General features: G+C 42.5%; 1 protein-coding gene across 1 annotated transcript; it reads right to left on the bottom strand.

Moving 5' to 3' along the window:
• Positions 1–234: 234 nt before the first annotated feature.
• LOC109869680 (N-acetyltransferase 8) lies at positions 235–2,129 on the bottom strand. The gene is made up of 2 exons (XM_020459949.2): positions 1,959–2,129; positions 235–1,445 (listed from the first exon to the last, which is right to left on the bottom strand). The coding sequence occupies exons 1-2, from the start codon at positions 1,975–1,977 to the stop codon at positions 700–702; spliced, it is 765 nt and encodes a 254-aa protein (XP_020315538.1). The 5' UTR covers positions 1,978–2,129; the 3' UTR covers positions 235–699.
• Between the last annotated feature and the right edge of the window lie 16,280 nt (positions 2,130–18,409).

The following is an 18,409-nucleotide window of genomic DNA, read 5'->3' as shown; positions in this document are numbered from 1 at the left end:
ACATTCATTTTTTTCCTAGCTTGAAAGAATGTTAAACCTCCCAACGTTCCCGTACTATTAAATCTTTCATTAGTATTTAAGCAAAAGAGTTTTGACGTCTTAGAAGTCAGCTGGCAGTAATTCCTCTGAGGCAACGGAATTAAAACTTTTCCTTGGATAGAAAGAAACCATGTTTTTTTTTTGCATTTTTGTTGTGTAGGCTTGTTATTTCTCAGTAGACAAGAGAACAATCCATACTTTAATGTGGATATTGTTTATTCTTTTTTTTGCATCATATCCAATACTTTGTTTCACAAATATTAATTTGAGATTTTATTTTCTCAGTAATATCGGTAAACGTCTTCGTAAATAGTTTTTCTTCAAACTGGTGGGATGGTATAATTGCCTTACCCGGTCTCAATGCCTTCAGATAACATAATATACGCCACATACATTAAGACATCTGAAAAGTAGTATGCTAATGAGATAGAAACCTTGATTCTGATCAAATTGTGAAATGATCTGACAACATGTACAGGATGTTGTCAAACTGTTTGGACAAGAGACAGGCTTTTATATGTAAACTTGAATTTGATTGGAAACACTTCATTGAAAAGGGCCTGTCTTGAGTAATTGAGATGAAATAGCTGTGTTTATTTCTACATGGTAGTGCTGTCATGGGTAGCTGTGGCTGAGTGATGCTAGATGAACTTTTGATTGTTAGATGTACTTCTCCATATGCATTACTTGGATGTTGGCCAGTTTGGAGAACCAGTGGTTAACGTGCGTGTTACTGTGGCAGGAGGTTTGAATGAAGCCTAGTTTGCTGTAGAGGGCATTGGCTGCTGTCTGCGGCGAGCTGGTTTCCAGGACAACACGAGAGAAGCCACGATCCTTGCAGAACTCCATGACCTTATGAGCCAGTTGGGAGCCAAGGCCTTTTTTGCGGTACGCGAACGACACGATCAAGTGGGGCACCTCACCGTAGCTTCCATCTCTCTCATCTTGGCCAATCTCATCGACCCCACTCAAAAGCCCTCCATTCCAGCCATCTCCCCTTTCGTCCCCTCCCCTCCTCCCCACTACCGCCACCAGCCCAGCCACCTTGGACTTGCCGTTGACTTCAGCCTTCGCCACCCAGAAGCCGTTGTCTGGGTTGTCTAAGAAGCTGGCCTGGATGTCGGCCATGTCCGTGGCCATCCTACTTAGCCTGTAGCCCTCGTATATTTCATAGCAGCAGTAGTAGATGAGACCAGCCCACGCTCCTCCAAAGAGTAAGGCCATGAAATAGGAGCTTCCACCTAGCACGTACCCTGCCATGGAAATGCTTAGGGTCACACCGATTTGATCTGGGTGGCTTATGGTCTTGAAGAAAGCTGGGTAAACATGTTCCAAAATCCCATTGCGAAACAATGTGATGACGGCGTCTTTATCCTCGGCCTGGTACTCCCGGATCGAGCACTGCACTGCCAGAAAGAGAAGGGGGGAAGGTAGGGGGCTGTTTCAGCTCAACACGACTAATCTGCCTCTTTTTGCAATTATACAATCCTGCTGGATTTGCTTCACAATGGGCTCACATAACAGTTGGTCAAATAAAGACCTTTTACAGAAAGTCCCTCTCAATGTAATTTATACACTAAAAACCAAGCAATTATAGAATACACAAAGTGGCATACAAGATGTATCTTGCCAACTAAAATGAGACTAATGAATCTAACTTTGTGTTTAAGTGATAACATTGAGATACTGTAATCTTTGACAAGAATGGTCCTAATTAGCAATCATGACATTTCAAGTAAGTTATGATATAAATCACAGACAACTGGAAAATTTTTATGTAAATGAACACAAACTGTGTCACAGTCTCAGTACATGTCAGTGTTACTATTGACCCATCACCCATACACACCTTGTCTAACCAGAAACTAAAATCACCTAGCATTGGTAGTGCACACAGAGAAAAACAGAATATGACTTACAGTTCTTTTTTTGGTCCATTTTGTGTCCTCTGTTCCCTGTTTCTTTTCCTTCTTGATACTTTCACAATGCTACTCACTTTGGTACAATTCCCCCACCTCACCTTATCTTTCTATGAACTATAGCACAGTTTATGGTACGTACCAATTCACAAAGCTGCTGCTAATTAGTCTGAGCATGCTCTGTTGCTATTTCACACATACACAGATGCATTCACGAACACACACACACACACACACACACACACACACACACACACACACACACACACACACACACACACACACACACACACACACACACACACACACACACACACACACACACACACACACACACACACACACACACACACAAAAAATCCTGTGTACCTCAATGACCTTGTAAGTTGCATTTTTATTAATACAAAATTATATCCATGAAATGCAATAATTTGACATTTGCTGAATGTGAAAGTAAAATGATTAGGCAGAATTTCTAATTGTAATAAATCATCTAAACTATTAAAAGTTTATACAAATGATGAAATGTAGCCTTTTGCTTTATTTAAAGGACACATTTAATGTCTCCCTTATCAATGAAAACTGTGAACAAGCGTGTAACTAAGTTGTTAATAAAGTGATTCATAGACGGAATTTCTTGGTGTGACAAGCAAAGGCAGGACAGTAGCTATAGACTATTATTCACTTTAGACAAGAATACCAACAAATCTGCATTAAGCTACAAGTGGATACAACAGTGAATGTTTGAATGGACAGTATCCCATATAGCCTATGTCTACAGTAAACAACCCATTTACATTTGACATTAAAGTGGTTTTGAAGGCCCCTGTATTGTTGTGATCACTGTCCCCTGTATGTCCTATACTGTGCTATTATAGGCCTACCTGAAATATGAGGAGAGAGTGTGATGAATAATGTTGTGTCCCTTGATGTTTGAGCTTCTATGGCCTCATGCAGTGACAGTGTCTTCTGCAATAACCCAATGGCCCTCTGACGAGATTACATTTCCTCTGCTGGAGGAAGGCCCTTACACCTGTTTAAATCAATAGCGTCGCCTCATGAATTGCAGAGCGATGGAAGGTCAAGGAACTCTGGAACTTTCTCAAACCTTTTTAGAGTGCTCCTGTGAATTCTGAATTCCAGATCAGTGAACCTTCCAAACCTTCATTGTTTAATCAAATGTAGGGACTGAATCAAATGTTCCTCTGTTTATATAAGAGGATGGATGTTATGACGTGATAATATCACACTGGAGCGAACACTGTTTCGTTCCACTTGTTCATGTAATCAATACATTACCTGTATATATAATGTTTGGTAGAAAAAAAAGATGCTAAACAGATAGACCACATCCTGCATACCTACTGTTCGGATAATTTATGACCAACTTACAGATCTGTGACTTCTGTCATTGAGAAATACAACAAATCACAACTTGTTCTTAAGTCTAATGCAGCAACAAGAAAAAATATTTCAATATGAAATCCTTTCTGGGTAACAACTAAGTACCATATGGTGATTGTTATCACTTAAATGGTCAAAAAGAAACAATATCTTCTTAGCAAAGAGCAATTTATCAAGCAAGAATTTAGCTGGAACTGCCTGGGAGTGGCTTCAGTGGGAGGAAAAGTATACTTGTAAATGGACAACTGTCAGACAAAATAAAACAAGGAAGACTTGCAGGTGCCTTGGTGGACGAGTAGGGTAAAGTCTCACATCAAGAACTGGCAAATCTGGTGCAGTCCATGAGGAGGAGATGCACTGCAGTACTTAATGCAGCTGGTGGCCACACCAGATAGTGACTGTTACTTTTGCTTTTGACACCCCCTTTGTTCGGGGACACATTATTCCATTTCTGTTAGTCTCATGTCTGTGGAACTTGTTCAGTTTATGTCTAAGTTGTTGAATCTTATGTTCATACAAATATTTACACATGTTAAGTTTGCTGAAAATTAACACATGACAGCGAGAGGACGTTTCTTTTTTTGCTGAGTTTACAGTGCATTCGGAAGCTATTCAGATCCCTTCCCTTTTCCAAATATTGTTGCGTTACAGCCTTTAAAATAGATTAAATAAAAATAATTGCTCATCAATCTACACACAATACCCCACAATGACTAAAGAAAAGCAGGTTTTTAGAATTTTTGCAAATTATTAGAAATAAAAATCTGAAAAACCTTATGTATTCAGAACCTTTGCTATGAGACTCGAAATTGAGCTCAGGTGCATCCTGTTTCAATTGATGATCCTTGGGATGTTTCTACAACTTGATTGGTGTCCACCTGTGGTAAATTCAATTAATTGGAAATTATTTGGAAAGGCACACATCTGTCTTTATAAGGTCCCACAGTTTACAGTGCATGTCCAAGCCATGTCGTCAAATGAATTGTCTGTAGAGCGACGAAAAGGGATTGTGTCAAGGCACAGATCTGGGGAATGGTGACATATCAAACATCTCTCCACCAATCAAGCCATGGTAGCGTGACCAGACAGAAACCGCTTCAGTAAAAAGCACATGACAGCCTGCTTGGAGCTTGCCAAAAGGCACCTAAATGACTCTCAGACCATGAGAAATTTGATCTGATGAAACCAAGATTGAACTCTTTGCCCTGAATGCCAAGCATCATTCAGGCCAAAGAGTTCAATATTGCACCATCCCTACAGTGAGGCATGGTGTTGGCAGCATCATGCTGTGATGTTTTTCTGTGGCAGGGACTGGGAGACTAGTCAGGATCGAGAGAAAGATGAGTGGAGCAAAGTACAGAGATCATTGATGAAAACCTGCTCCAGAGTTCAACATTAGGCCTTTTACAAATGCAGCATATGGCATTCATTTTTCACATGTAAATAACACTTCAGTGCATCATTTATTTTTAAACTCGAATCAATGAGCCCAATCAGTTCTCCATGACAACAAAATCCTAAACAACAAAGTAGGGCTGGCTAATAAGTCATTTTGGGGTTATGCTCAGGTAAAACAATTTAGCTAATCTATACTTCCATATTTCCAAGTCCTATTCTTGAAGATGGCGGTATAACATTTATTGAAAAGACAAATTCTGATAGAATTTAATCGGATTATTATTTTCTGTAGTAGAAACCGATGGGTTAGAAGAAGCCTACATGACCAACCCATAAAGTAACTTTTAACATCCGTATATAGCGAACTATGTCATCTTTAACATTGATTTATCCTGCAATAGATGTTGTTCAATTGGTAACATGCATTTTTGTCTTCTTCTAATGCCTCTTAAGGGGAAAGTAATCTGAAAGTAACGTAATCCAAAAGTTACGTTACCGATTACAATTTTGGACAGGTAACTATTATCTGTAACAGATTACATTTAGAAAGTAACCTACCAACCTTGACTATATCCCTACAGAAGAAAAAGTCACAATATAACCTGCAATGAAACACACAATCAATGAAATACCTTAGGGTCAACTTGGCAAAAGACCTTACAAAACTATACAAACAACTGTACACCACTAAATAAATGCATAGCTAGATAGTGCTTGGATAACAAATACAATCAATATATGGAACAAGACCAAAATCAAAACAAATAAAATGTATTTATATAGCCCTTCGTACATCAGCTGATATCTCAAAGTGCTGTACAGAAACCCAACCTAAAACCCCAAACAGCAAGCAATGCAGGTGTAGAAGCACGGTGGCTAGGAAAAACTCCCTAGAATGGCCAAAACCTAGGAAGAAACCTAGAGAGGAACCAGGCTATGTGGGGTGGCCAGTCCTCTTCTGGCTGTGCCGGGTGGAGATTATAACAGAACATGGCCAAGATGTTCAAATGTTCATAAATGATCAGCATGTTCGAATAATAAGGCAGAACAGTTGAAACTGGAGCAGCAGCATGGCCAGGTGGACTGGGGACAGCAAGGAGTCATCATGTCAGGTAATCCTGGGGCATGGTCCTAGGGCTCAGGTCCTCCGAGAGAGAGGAGAGAATTAGAGAACGCACACTTAGATTCACACAGGACACCGAATAGGACAGGAGAAGTACTCCAGATATAACAAACTGACCCCAGCCCCCCGACACATTAACTACTGCAGCATAAATACTGGAGGCTGAGACAGGAGGGGTCAGGTGACACTGTGGACCCCTCCGAGGACACCCCCGGACAGGGCCAAACAGGAAGGATATAACCCCACCCACTTTGCCAAAGCACAGCCCCCACACCACTAAAAGCAGAACAATCAAACAGCTACCCTATGATGGCCAGCATTTCACACCAAATGAAGGCCAAATTAGACCCTGAATTTAAAAGGGTGGACAGACAAATGAATAACCGCCTATTGCACAATTATAAACTGGGTGGTTTGAGCCCTGAATGCTGATTGTCTGGTATATCAGACCGTATACCACGTGTATGACAAAACATGTATTTTTACTGCTCTAATTCCGTTGGTAATTTGTAGTGTAGCGAATTATGTTTTTCCTTGGTCTATAATTAAGCAATAAGGCCCAAGGAGGTGTGATATATGGTCAATACATACCATCTAGACATCTAAACACCTTCAGATAACTTCAACTAAATAATAAAGAACTACACAACACCTCAATCAACAAAAATCCTAATTCTGACTGATGTCTACAAAGGGAAAACTAAATCAAAAGTTCAATCATCTTTAACAGGCTAACCTCTTTCAGGAACCACAGTACCCCAAATAATGGAATCTGAAAACTCTATTAAAATCACAGAAGATGACTGGAAAATGATATGCAAGACCCACACTACCACAAACTCAACATCATGGCAAGGAAAACATGGTAGTCTTTTGTTATGACCCCAAGACTTAAGAAATATTCCACTAAAATCACATGCTGGAGAAACTGCAGACAAACAGATGCCAACAATTCACACATCTTTTGGATATGCCCTACAATACAACCTTTCTGGACAGACATTCTCTCAGACCTCAAAGACATTTTTAAAGTGGACTGTCACGAACTTCAAAATGAGCGGACCAAAGCGCAGCGTGCAGTGAGTTCCACGTCTTTTTAATACAAAGTGAAACTAGAAACAAAACCATAGGATAGGGCTTCCTAAATATGATCCCCAATTAGAGGCAATGATTACCAGCTGCCTAAAATTGGGAACCATACAATAGCACAAACATAGAAATACACATTCTAGAACACCACCCTAGTCACATCCTGACCTAAACCACTATAGAGAATCCAAGGGCTCTCTATGGTCAGGGCGTGACATGGACATCCCAAATAATTTAACAACATATCTTGGAATTACTCCACAAACACTCAACAATACGGAAAAACTACTATACAACAACATAATTGCTGCAATTAAGAAAACAATAACAAGACACTGGCTAACACCTCAAATACCAACCATCCTGGACTGGACCAACATAACCAAAGACATCCACGACATGGAAAAAATGACAGCTACAATTCGGTTGAAACTGGACCTCTTTGTAAATACCAGGACAAAATGGACATCATATATATAATACAACAGAACCCACCTGAGCAAAAAACCACAGACCACAGAAGACCAGACATCAGACCACGGAACAACGATAGACATGAAGGAAGCGCATTGGAAAAAGGATAATGCACCAGGGTGAAAATGGAGGAAATCAGTTTATCATATACAAATTGTGTTCAAATAAATGTAAACAGTGTATTAATGTAAAAATCAAAATAAATTAAAAGAGTGGGGAGGGGATAACGGATAATTAGCTGCTATTGGCAGTGAGGTTTGGAACTCTTTCTTCTTGTTGCTCTATTAACATATTTACTGTATGGTGATGTCACCATGGAAGCCACCAAAACAGGCAGAAATTTCAGGCGGTCTTTCCAAACAGCTCTTTAAACTTAAAGGGCATTATCCAGTGGAGGCTGCTGAGGGGAGGCCTGCTCATAATAATGGCTGGAATGGAGTCAATGGAACGGTATCAAACACACGTGGTTTCCATGTGATTGATACCATTCCATTGAGTCCATTCCAGCCATTATTATGTGCCGTCCTCCCCTCAGCAGGCTCCGCTGGCATTATCATCATTTTCACAATTTCACTGTATGATTCCAACCACATAGTGTGGAAATATATATAAAACACAGGAAAATCACATTTTTGACTGCATTTGCCCTACAACAAAACCAAAACCATTTGCATTTCGGGGCTTTTTTTCTTAAGTGGATAGATAATACATTATTTGAAACCTTTGAAACCTTTGAACCTGGAAACGTACAAATAAAGTTTTATACCACTTTTCCAAGGCAACCCTGTGAGCAAAACTGCAAGTGACAATAAATAATTCAGTATTCTGTCTTGAATAACTGCATTATACATTCCATGCTAGGCCAGTCATGCATTGCTTCCCATTGGGCAAAAGCATCATGAGAAATACATTCCAACTCTGCAATTTTGTACTTCAAGATGATGTTGTTCAAGTCAAATGACATCCAATTGAGATATTGAACACTTCATATTGCACCTGGCTCCTTACATTGTGTAAATATCTTTCATCAGTGCTGATTGCTGTCACGAGGAAAGGGACTGTAAATCTATTAATGACTTTCAGCATTTTGCAAAGGTAAGAGTGTTTACCTGTACATACTGGACAGTCATTATGGAGTTTTCTGCAGTGCTTAGCTGTCAACAGCAGTGCCCAAAAAACACCAATCTCAACTTCAACAGTGAAGAGGCGACTACGGGATGCTGGCCTTCTAGGCAGAGTTTCTCTGTCCAGTGTCTGTGTTCTTTTGCCCATCTAAATCTTTTATTGGCCAGTCTAAGATATTACTTTTTCTTTGCAACTCTGCCTAGAAGGCCAGCATCCCGGAGTCACCACTTCACTGTTGAGGTTGAGACTGGTGTTTTGCGGGTACTATTTAATGAAGCTGCCAGTCGAGGACTTGTGAGGCATCTGTTTCTCCAACTAGACACTCTAATGTACTTGTCCTCTTGCTCAGTTGTGCACCGGGGCCTCCCACTCTTCCTGTTTTGGTAAGAGCCAGTTTGCGCTGTTCTGTGAAGGGAGTAGTACAGTGTTGTACGAGATCTTCAGTTTCTTAGCAATTTCTGAGCATGGAATAGCCTTCACTTCTCAGAACAAGAATAGACTGATGAGTTTCAGAAGAAAAGTCTTTGTTTCTGGACATTTTGAGCCTGTAATCGAACCCACAAATGCTGACGCTCCAGATACTCAACTAGCCTAAAGAAGGCCAGTTTTATTGCTTCTTTAAATCAGGACAACAGTTTTCAGCTGTGCTAACATAATTGCAAAAGGGTTTTCTGATGATCAATTAGCCTTTTAAAATGATAAACTTGGATTAGCTAACACAACGTGCCATTGGAACACAGGAGTGATGGTTGCTCATAACGGGCCTCTGTATGCCTATGTAGATATTCCATTTAAAAAATCTGCCGTTTCCAGTAAACAATAGTAATTTACAACATTAACAATGTCTACACTGTATTTCTGATCAATTTGATATAATTTTAATGGACAAAATTTGCGCTTTCCTTTCAAAAACAAGGAAATTCTAAGTGACCCCAAACATTTCAATGGTAGTGTATTTATAGGAAAGACACCAAGAGACAAGAAAATTACTATTTACAAACTATTCAGATATACATATTCAGGTTTGTCTTTACCCCTTTTTCTCTCCAGTTTCATGGTATCCAGTCTTGGTAGTTACAGTCTTGTCTCATCGCTGCAACTCCCGTATGGACTCCAGAGAGGCGAAGATCGAGAGCCGTGCGTCCTCCGAAACACAACCCACACTGCTTCTTGACACAATGCCCACATAACCTAGAAGCCAGCCGCACCAATGTGTTGGAGGAAACACTGTACACCTGGCAACTGTATCAGTGTGCATGAGCCCGGGGGGCCACAGGAGTCTCTAGAGTGTGATGGGACAAGGACATCCCTGCCGGTCAAACACTCCCCTAACCCGGACGATGCTGGGCCAATTGTGCACCGCCCCATGGGTCTTCTGGTTGCGGCCAGCTATGATCCTAACTGACCAAAGATGGCGATTTTTACTAGGATTAAATGTCAGGAATTGTGAAAACCTGAGTTCAAATGTATTTTTATTTAACCTTTATTTAACTAGGCAAATCAGTTAAGAACACATTTTTTGTTTCAATGATGGCCTAGGAACAGTGGGTTAACTGCCTGGTCAGGGGCAGAATGACAGATTTGTACCTGAGTTCAAATTTATTTTTGTGGTAAAGCAAACAACTTGGGGATATGAACTTGCAACCTTTAAGTTACTAGTCCAACGCACTAGCCACTAGGCTACCCTGCCGCCCCTAGGCTACCTTGGCTAAGGTGTATGTAAACTTCCAACTTCAGCTGTATTTAATCTGTTCTTGGTTTGGGTACCTTGAACAAACCCATAGTAGCTAGTGGGGTATGTACAGTGCCTTCAGAAAGTATTCACACCGCTTGACGTATTCCACATTTTTTACAGCACGAATTCAAAAGTATTAAAACAAAGAAATTGTCACTCATCTACACGCAATACCCCATAAAGACAAAGTGAAAATGTTTTTAGAAATGTTTGCAATTTAAAAAAAAAAATTAATACAGAACTCTCTCAATTTACTGCAGTATTCCCACCCGAGTCAAAATATGTTGGAAGCAATTACAGCTGTGAACCTTGCACACTGTCACGGTCGTCCTCCTCTTCATCTGAAGAGGAGAGGCGAGAAGGATCGGAGGACCAAAATGCGGCGTGATATGTGTTCATCATGAATTTTAATAAAGAAAACACTGAACACTAAAACACTATACAAAAACAGTAAACAAAATAACAACCGTGAAGCTAATGCGAGCTGCGCTGAAACAAGCCATCAACATAGACAATCACCCACAAACAAACAGTGCAACCCAGGCTACCTAAGTATGATTCTCAATCAGAGACAACTAATGACACCTGCCTCTGATTGAGAACCATACTAGGCCGAAACATAGAAATACCCAAATCATAGAAAAACAAACAGACTGCCCACCCCAACTCACGCCCTGACCATACTAAATAATGACAAAACAAAGGAAATAAAGGTCAGAACGTGACACACACCTGGATTTCACAATATTTGTCCATTATTTTTTTCAAAAATTCTTCAAACTAGACAACCATTTTCAAGTCTTGCCACAGATATTCAAGCAGATTTAAGTTTAATTGTAACTTTGCCACTCAGGAACATTCACTGTCTTCTGTTACTTCTGGCGCCGACAGAGATGGCCGCATCGCTTCGCGTTCCTAGGAAACTATGCAGTTTTTAGTTTTTTACGTGTTATTTCTTACATTGGTACCCCAGGTCATCTTAGGTTTCATTACATACAGTCGAGAAGAACTACTGAACATAAGAGCAGCGTCAACTCACCATCAGTACGACCAAGAATATGACTTTCGCGAAGCGGATCCTGTGTTCTGCCTTTCACCCAGGACAACGGAATGGATCCCAGCCGGCGACCCCAAAAAACGACTTCGTAAAAGGGGAAAACGAAGCGGTCTTCTGGTCAGACTCCGGAGACGGGCACATCGTGCACCACTCCCTAGCATTCTCCTCGCCAATGTCCAGTCTCTTGACAACAAGGTTGATGAAATCCGAGCAAGGGTAGCATTCCAGAGGGACATCAGAGACTGTAACGTTCTTTGCTTCACGGAAACATGGCTCACTGGAGAGATGCTATCGGAGTCGGTGCAGCCAGCTGGTTTCTCCACGCATCACGCCGACAGAAACAAACATCTTTCTGGTAAGAAGAGGGGCGGGGGCGTATGCTTCATGGTTAACGTGACGTGGTGTGGCCACAACAACATACAGGAACTCAAGTCCATCTGTTCACCTGATTTAGAATTCCTCACAGTCAAATGTCGACCGCATTATATAGCAAGAGAATTCTCTTCGATTATAATCACAGCCGTATATATTCCCCCCCAAGCAGACACATCGATGGCTCTGAACGAACTTTATTTGACTCTTTGCAAACTGGAATCCATATATCCGGAGGCTGCCTTCATTGTAGCTGGGGATTTTAACAAGGCTAATCTGAAAACAAGACTCCCTAAATTTTATCAGCATATCGATTGCGCAACCAGGGCTGGAAAAACCTTGGATCATTGCTATTCCAACTTCCGCGATGCATATAAGGCCCTGCCCCGCTCTCCTTTCGGAAAAGCTGACCACGACTCCATTTTGTTGATCCCTGCCTACAGACAGAAACTAAAACAAGAAGCTCCCGCGTTGAGGTCTGTTCAACGCTTGTCCGACCAATCTGATTCCACACTCCAAGACTGCTTCCATCACGTGGACTGGGATATGTTCCGTATTGCGTCAGACAACAACATTGACGAATACGCTGATTCGGTGAGCGAGTTCATTAGAACGTGCGTTGAAGATGTCATTCCCATAGCAACGATTAAAACATTCCCAAACCAGAAACCGTGGATTGATGGCAGCATTCGCGTGAAACTGAAAGCGCGAACCACTGCTTTTAATCAGGGCAAGGTGACTGGAAACATAACCGAATACAAACAGTGTAACTATTCCCTCCGCAAGGCAATCAAACAAGCTAAGCATCAGTATAGAGACAAAGTAGAATCCCAATTCAACGGCTCAGACACAAGAGGTATGTGGCAGGGTCTACAGTCAATCACGGATTACAAAAAGAAACCAGCCCCGTCACGGACCATGATGTCTTGCTCCCAGGCAGACTAAATAACTTTTTTGCCCGCTTTGAGGACAATACAGTGCCACTGACACGGCCCGCAACTAAAACATGCGGACTCTCCTTCACTGCAGCCGACATGAGGAAAACATTTAAACGTGTCAACCCTCGCAAGGCTGCAGGCCCAGACGGCATCCCCAGCCACGCCCTCAGAGCATGCGCAGACCAGCTGGCTGGTGTGTTTACAGACATATTCAATCAATCCCTATCCCAGTCTGTTGTTCCCACATGCTTCAAGAGGGCCACCATTGTTCCTGTTCCCAAGAAAGCTAAGGTAACTGAGCTAAACGACTACCGCCCCATAGCACTCACTTCCGTCATCATGAAGTGCTTTGAGAGACTAGTCAAGGACCATATCACCTCCACCCTACCTGACACCCTAGACCCACTCCAATTTGCTTACCGCCCAAATAGGTCCACAGACGATGCAATCTCAACCACACTGCACACTGCCCTAACCCATCTGGACAAGAGGAATACCTATGTGAGAATGCTGTTCATCGACTACAGCTCGGCATTTAACACCATAGTGCCCTCCAAGCTCGTCATCAAGCTCGAGACCCTGGGTCTCGACCCCGCCCTGTGCAACTGGGTACTGGACTTCCTGACGGGCCGCCCCCAGGTGGTGAGGGTAGGCAACAACATCTCCACCCCGCTGATCCTCAACACTGGGGCCCCACAAGGGTGCGTTCTGAGCCCTCTCCTGTACTCCCTGTTCACCCACGACTGCGTGGCCACGCACGCCTCCAACTCAATCATCAAGTTTGCGGACGACACAACAGTGGTGGGCTTGATTACCAACAACGACGAGACGGCCTACAGGGAGGAGGTGAGGGCCCTCGGAGTGTGGTGTCAGGAAAATAACCTCACACTCAACGTCAACAAAACTAAGGAGATGATTGTGGACTTCAGGAAACAGCAGAGGGAACACCCCCCCCCCCCCCCTATCCACATCGATGGAGCAGTAGTGGAGAGGGTAGTAAGTTTTAAGTTCCTCGGCGTACACATCACAGACAAACTGAAATGGTCCACCCACACAGACAGCATCGTGAAGAAGGCGCAGCAGCGCCTCTTCAACCTCAGGAGGCTGAAGAAATTTGGCTTGTCACCAAAAGCACTCACAAACTTCTACAGATGCACAATCGAGAGCATCCTGTCGGGCTGTATCACCGCCTGGTACGGCAACTGCTCCCCCACAACCGTAAGGCTCTCCAGAGGGTAGTGAGGTCTGCACAACGCATCACCGGGGGCAAACTACCTGCCCTCCAGGACACCTACACCACCCGATGTCACAGGAAGACCAGAAAGATCATCAAGGACAACAACCACCCGAGCCACTGCCTGTTCACCCCGCTATCATCCAGAAGGCAAGGTCAGTACAGGTGCATCAAAGCTGGGACCGAGAGACTGAAAAACAGCTTCTATCTCAAGGCCATCAGACTGTTAAACAGCCACCACTAACATTGAGTGGCTGCTGCCAACACACTGACTCAACTCCAGCCACTTTAATAATGGGAATTGATGGGAAATGATGTCAAATATATCACTAGCCACTTTAAACAATGCTACCTACTATAAGGTTTACATACCCTACATTATTCATCTCATATGTATACGTATATACTGTACTCTATATCATCTACTGCATCCTTATGTAATACATGTATCACTAGCCACTTTAACTATGCCATTTTGTTTACATACTCATCTCATATGTATATACTGCACTCAACACCATCTGTACCATCACTCATTCATATATCTTTATGTACATATTCTTTATCCCCTTACACTTGTGTCTCATCTCATATGTATATACTGCACTCAACACCATCTGTACCATCACTCATTCATATATCTTTAAGGTAGTAGTTTTGGAATTGTTAGCTAGATTATTACTGCATTGTCGGAACTAGAAGCACAAGCATTTCGCTACACTCGCACTAACATCTGCTAACCATGTGTATGTGACAAATAAAAATTTGATTTGGTAAGAAACACCAGTGTAGATTTGGCCTTGTGTTTTAGGTTATTGTCCTGCTGAAAGGTGAATTCATCTCCCAGTGTTCGGTGGAAAGTAGACTGCACCAGGTTTTCCTCTCGGATTTTGCCTGTGCTTAACTCCATTCCGTTTCTTTTTTATCCTGAAATACTCCGGAGTCCTTAATAAACATACCCATAACATGATTCTCACACCACTATGCTTGAAAATATTCAGAGTGGTACTCAGTAAGGTGTTGTATTGGATTTGCCACAAACATAACTGTATTCAGGACAGAAAGTTAATTGCTTTACCACATTTTTTTTTGCACTATTGCCTTGTTCCAAACAGGATGCATGTTTTGGAATATGTTTCATTATGTATAGGCTTCTTTCTTTCTTTTCACTGTGTCAATTAGGTTACAATGTTGTTGATATGTCCTCAGTCTTCTCCTATCACAGCCATTAAACTGTTTTAAAGTCACCATTGGCCTCATGGCGAAATCTCTGAGCGGTTCCTTCCTCTCCGGCAGCAGAGTTAGGAAGGATGCCTGCATCTTTGTAGGGACTGGGTGTATTGATACACCATCCAAAGTGTAATCATTAACTTCACCATGCTCAAAAGGGATATTCAGTGTCTGTATCTACCATTATTTGTGAGGCACTGAAAAACCTCACTTGTCTTTGTGGTTGAAATTCACTGCTCACCTGAGGGACCTTACAGATGTGTATATGCGCATGTGTGGGGTACAGCGATGAGGCAGTCATTCAAAAATCATGTTAAACACTATTATTGCACACAGGCTTGCCATAACAAAGGGGTTGAATACTTATTGACTCAAGACATTTCAGGTCTTCATTTTTAATTAAATTGTAAACAATTCAAAAACATTATTTTTCACTTTGACATTATGGGGTATTGTGTGTAGGGCAGTGACAAACATTTCAATTGCATCTATTTTAAATTCTGTCTGTACCACAACAACATTTTGAAAAAGTCAAGGGGTGTGAGTACTTTCTGATGTCTGTTTGAAATGTATTATACTAGTTAGGCATTTTCAACACACGTTTCTTAAAAAGACGAGTAGCGTCGTCAATTTCTCCTCAACCATGAAAGACTCATGTAATTTGTTGATGTTTAGTTGTGTGTGCATCTAAGGGCAACACAAGCTGCTTTCAACCCGCTCCTTTGAAAACTCCAATGGCTTCCAGACAAAGCTCGCATCCACTACAAGACCATGGTACTTGCCTACTGAGCAACAAGAGGAACTGCCCCTCGCTACCCTCAGGCTATGCTCAAACCCTACATCCCAACCCAAGCACTGCATTCTGCCACCTCTGGTCTCTTGGCCCTCTCACCACTATGGGAGGGAAGCTTCCGCTCAGCCCAATCCAAGCTCTTCTGTCCTGGCACCGGTCATACATTTTATGCAGCAGAGGACTCTCTGGCTCCCTAGTACTGAGATCGACAGGTCTTTGTCCCCAGAAGACTTTTGCCAGCCTAATATTCTAACGGACAAAAATCTTGGAACAATATTCCTAACATCCAAATGTGGGAAGTGGTCGATGAGTAGAAGTAGAAAACTAATGTCATATTGATGTCCATTTTGTGAAGTTATTAAAAACTGTATGAAGCAAATACTGTACCTTAGGAAGGATACTGCTACGCGGAGCAGCACAGGGGAACCCAAGAGCAGACTCAGACGAGGAAACAGAGATGAATGAACTAAGGTATTTATTGTAACACAGGGAGATATGGAGTGCAGATCTGGGGAAGTGTGGATCAGTTGTAGGAAACCAGATGTGGAGGCTGAAGTTGGAGTGTGCTGGGTTGGTACAGGGCAAACAGGTCCGGAGGGGAATCTAAGGGAGTGGTGGTGAGTCCAGAACAGGGTAGCAGGGTGGTGAGATGTGCACAACAGTCAGGAGTAATTTTAGACCATTCCTCTTTATAAAACTGTTTCAGTTCAGCAATATTCTTGGGATGTCTGGTGTGAACCGTTCTCTTGAGGTCATGCCACAGCATCTCAATCGGGTTGAGGTAAGGACTCTGACTGGGCTACTCCAGAAGGCATATTTTCTTCTGTTGAAGCCATTCTGTTGTTGATTTACTTCTGTGCTTGAGTGGTTGTCCTGTTGCATCACCCAACTTCTGTTGAGCTTCAATGGGTGGACAGATAGCCTTACATTTTCCTGCAAAATGCCTTGATAAACTTGAATTCATTTTCCCGTTGATGATAGCAAGCTGTCCAGGCCCTGAGGCAGCAAAGCAGCTCCAAACCATGATGCTCCCTCCACCATACTTTACAGTTGCGATGAGGTTTTGATTTTGGTGTGCTGTGCCTTTTTTTTCCACACATAGTGTTGTCTTCCTTCCAAACAACTCAACTTTAGTTTCATCTGTCCACAGAATATTTTGAGGAACATCCAGATGCTCTTTTGCGAACTTCAGATGTGCAGCAATGTTTTTGACAGCAGTGGCTTCTTCCGTGGTGTCCTCATATGAACACCATTCTTGTTTATATATTTTTATGTCTCGCGGGCCGGATTGAAGTGCCCGGCGGGCCGGATACGACTCGCGGGCTGTAATTTGCCGCCTTTAGTGTAGATGGTGGTGTCGCTGTGTTGTAGTAATTCTATGACTGCTAACAACTCCCTTTGTAGCTCCTCCTTGATGTTAGCTACCACTGTCCTCATGATGCTCTCGACTGTTGCCAGTTTAGAGATGTACAGGTAACTGTCAAATAATGGAAACACTTGAGTAAATGAGGGATACAAAGCACAGTACCAGTCAAAAGGTTGGACACGCCTACTCATTCAAGGGTTTTCTTTATTTTCACTATTTTCTACATTGGACGTAGAATAATAGTGAAGACATCAAAACTACGAAAAAACACATGGAATCATGTAGTAACCACACATTTTATATTTGAGATTCTTCAAAGTAGCTACCCTTTGCCTTGATGACAGCTTTGTACACTCTTTATATTCTCTCAACCAGCTTCATGAGGAATGCTTTTCCAACTGTCTTGAAGGAGTTCCCACATATGCTGAGCACTTGTTGGCTGATTTTCCTTCACTCTGCGGTCCAACTCATCCCAAACCATCTCTATTGGGTTGAGGTCGGGTGATTATAGAGGCCAGGTCAACTGATGCAGCACTCCATCACTCTCCTTCTTGGTCAAATAGCCCTTACACATCCTGGAGGTGTGTTGGGTCAATTGTCCTGTTGAAAAACAAATGATAGTCCCAGTAAGCACACACCAGATGGGATGGCATATTGCTGCGGTAGCCACTTTCCACCTTCTCCACTACCATCCCGTCGATGTGGATGGGGTGGTGCTCCCTCTGCTGTTTCCTGAAGTCCACGATCATCTCCTTTGTTTTGTTGACGTTGAGTGAGAGGTTATTTTCCTGACACCACATTCCGAGGGCCCTCACCTCCTCCCTGTAGGCCGTCTCGTCGTTGTTGGTAATCAAGCCTACCACTGTGGTATCATCTGCAAACTTGACAATTGAGTTGGAAGCGTGCATTGCCACACAGTCATGGGTGAACAGGGAGTACAGGAGAGGGCTGAGAACACACCCTTGTGGGGCCCCAGTGTTGAGGATCAGCGGGGTGGAGATGTTGTTTCCTACCTTCACCACCTGGGGTTGGCCCATTAGAATGTCCATGACCCAGTTGCACAGGGTGGGGTTGAGACACAGGGTCTCGAGCTTAATGACGAGTTTGGAGGGT

The sequence above is a fragment of the Oncorhynchus kisutch genome, linkage group LG24, assembly GCF_002021735.2.
Source record: "Oncorhynchus kisutch isolate 150728-3 linkage group LG24, Okis_V2, whole genome shotgun sequence".
Taxonomy (NCBI): Eukaryota; Metazoa; Chordata; class Actinopteri; order Salmoniformes; family Salmonidae; genus Oncorhynchus; species Oncorhynchus kisutch.
This window is presented reverse-complemented; position numbering and strand designations above follow the sequence as displayed.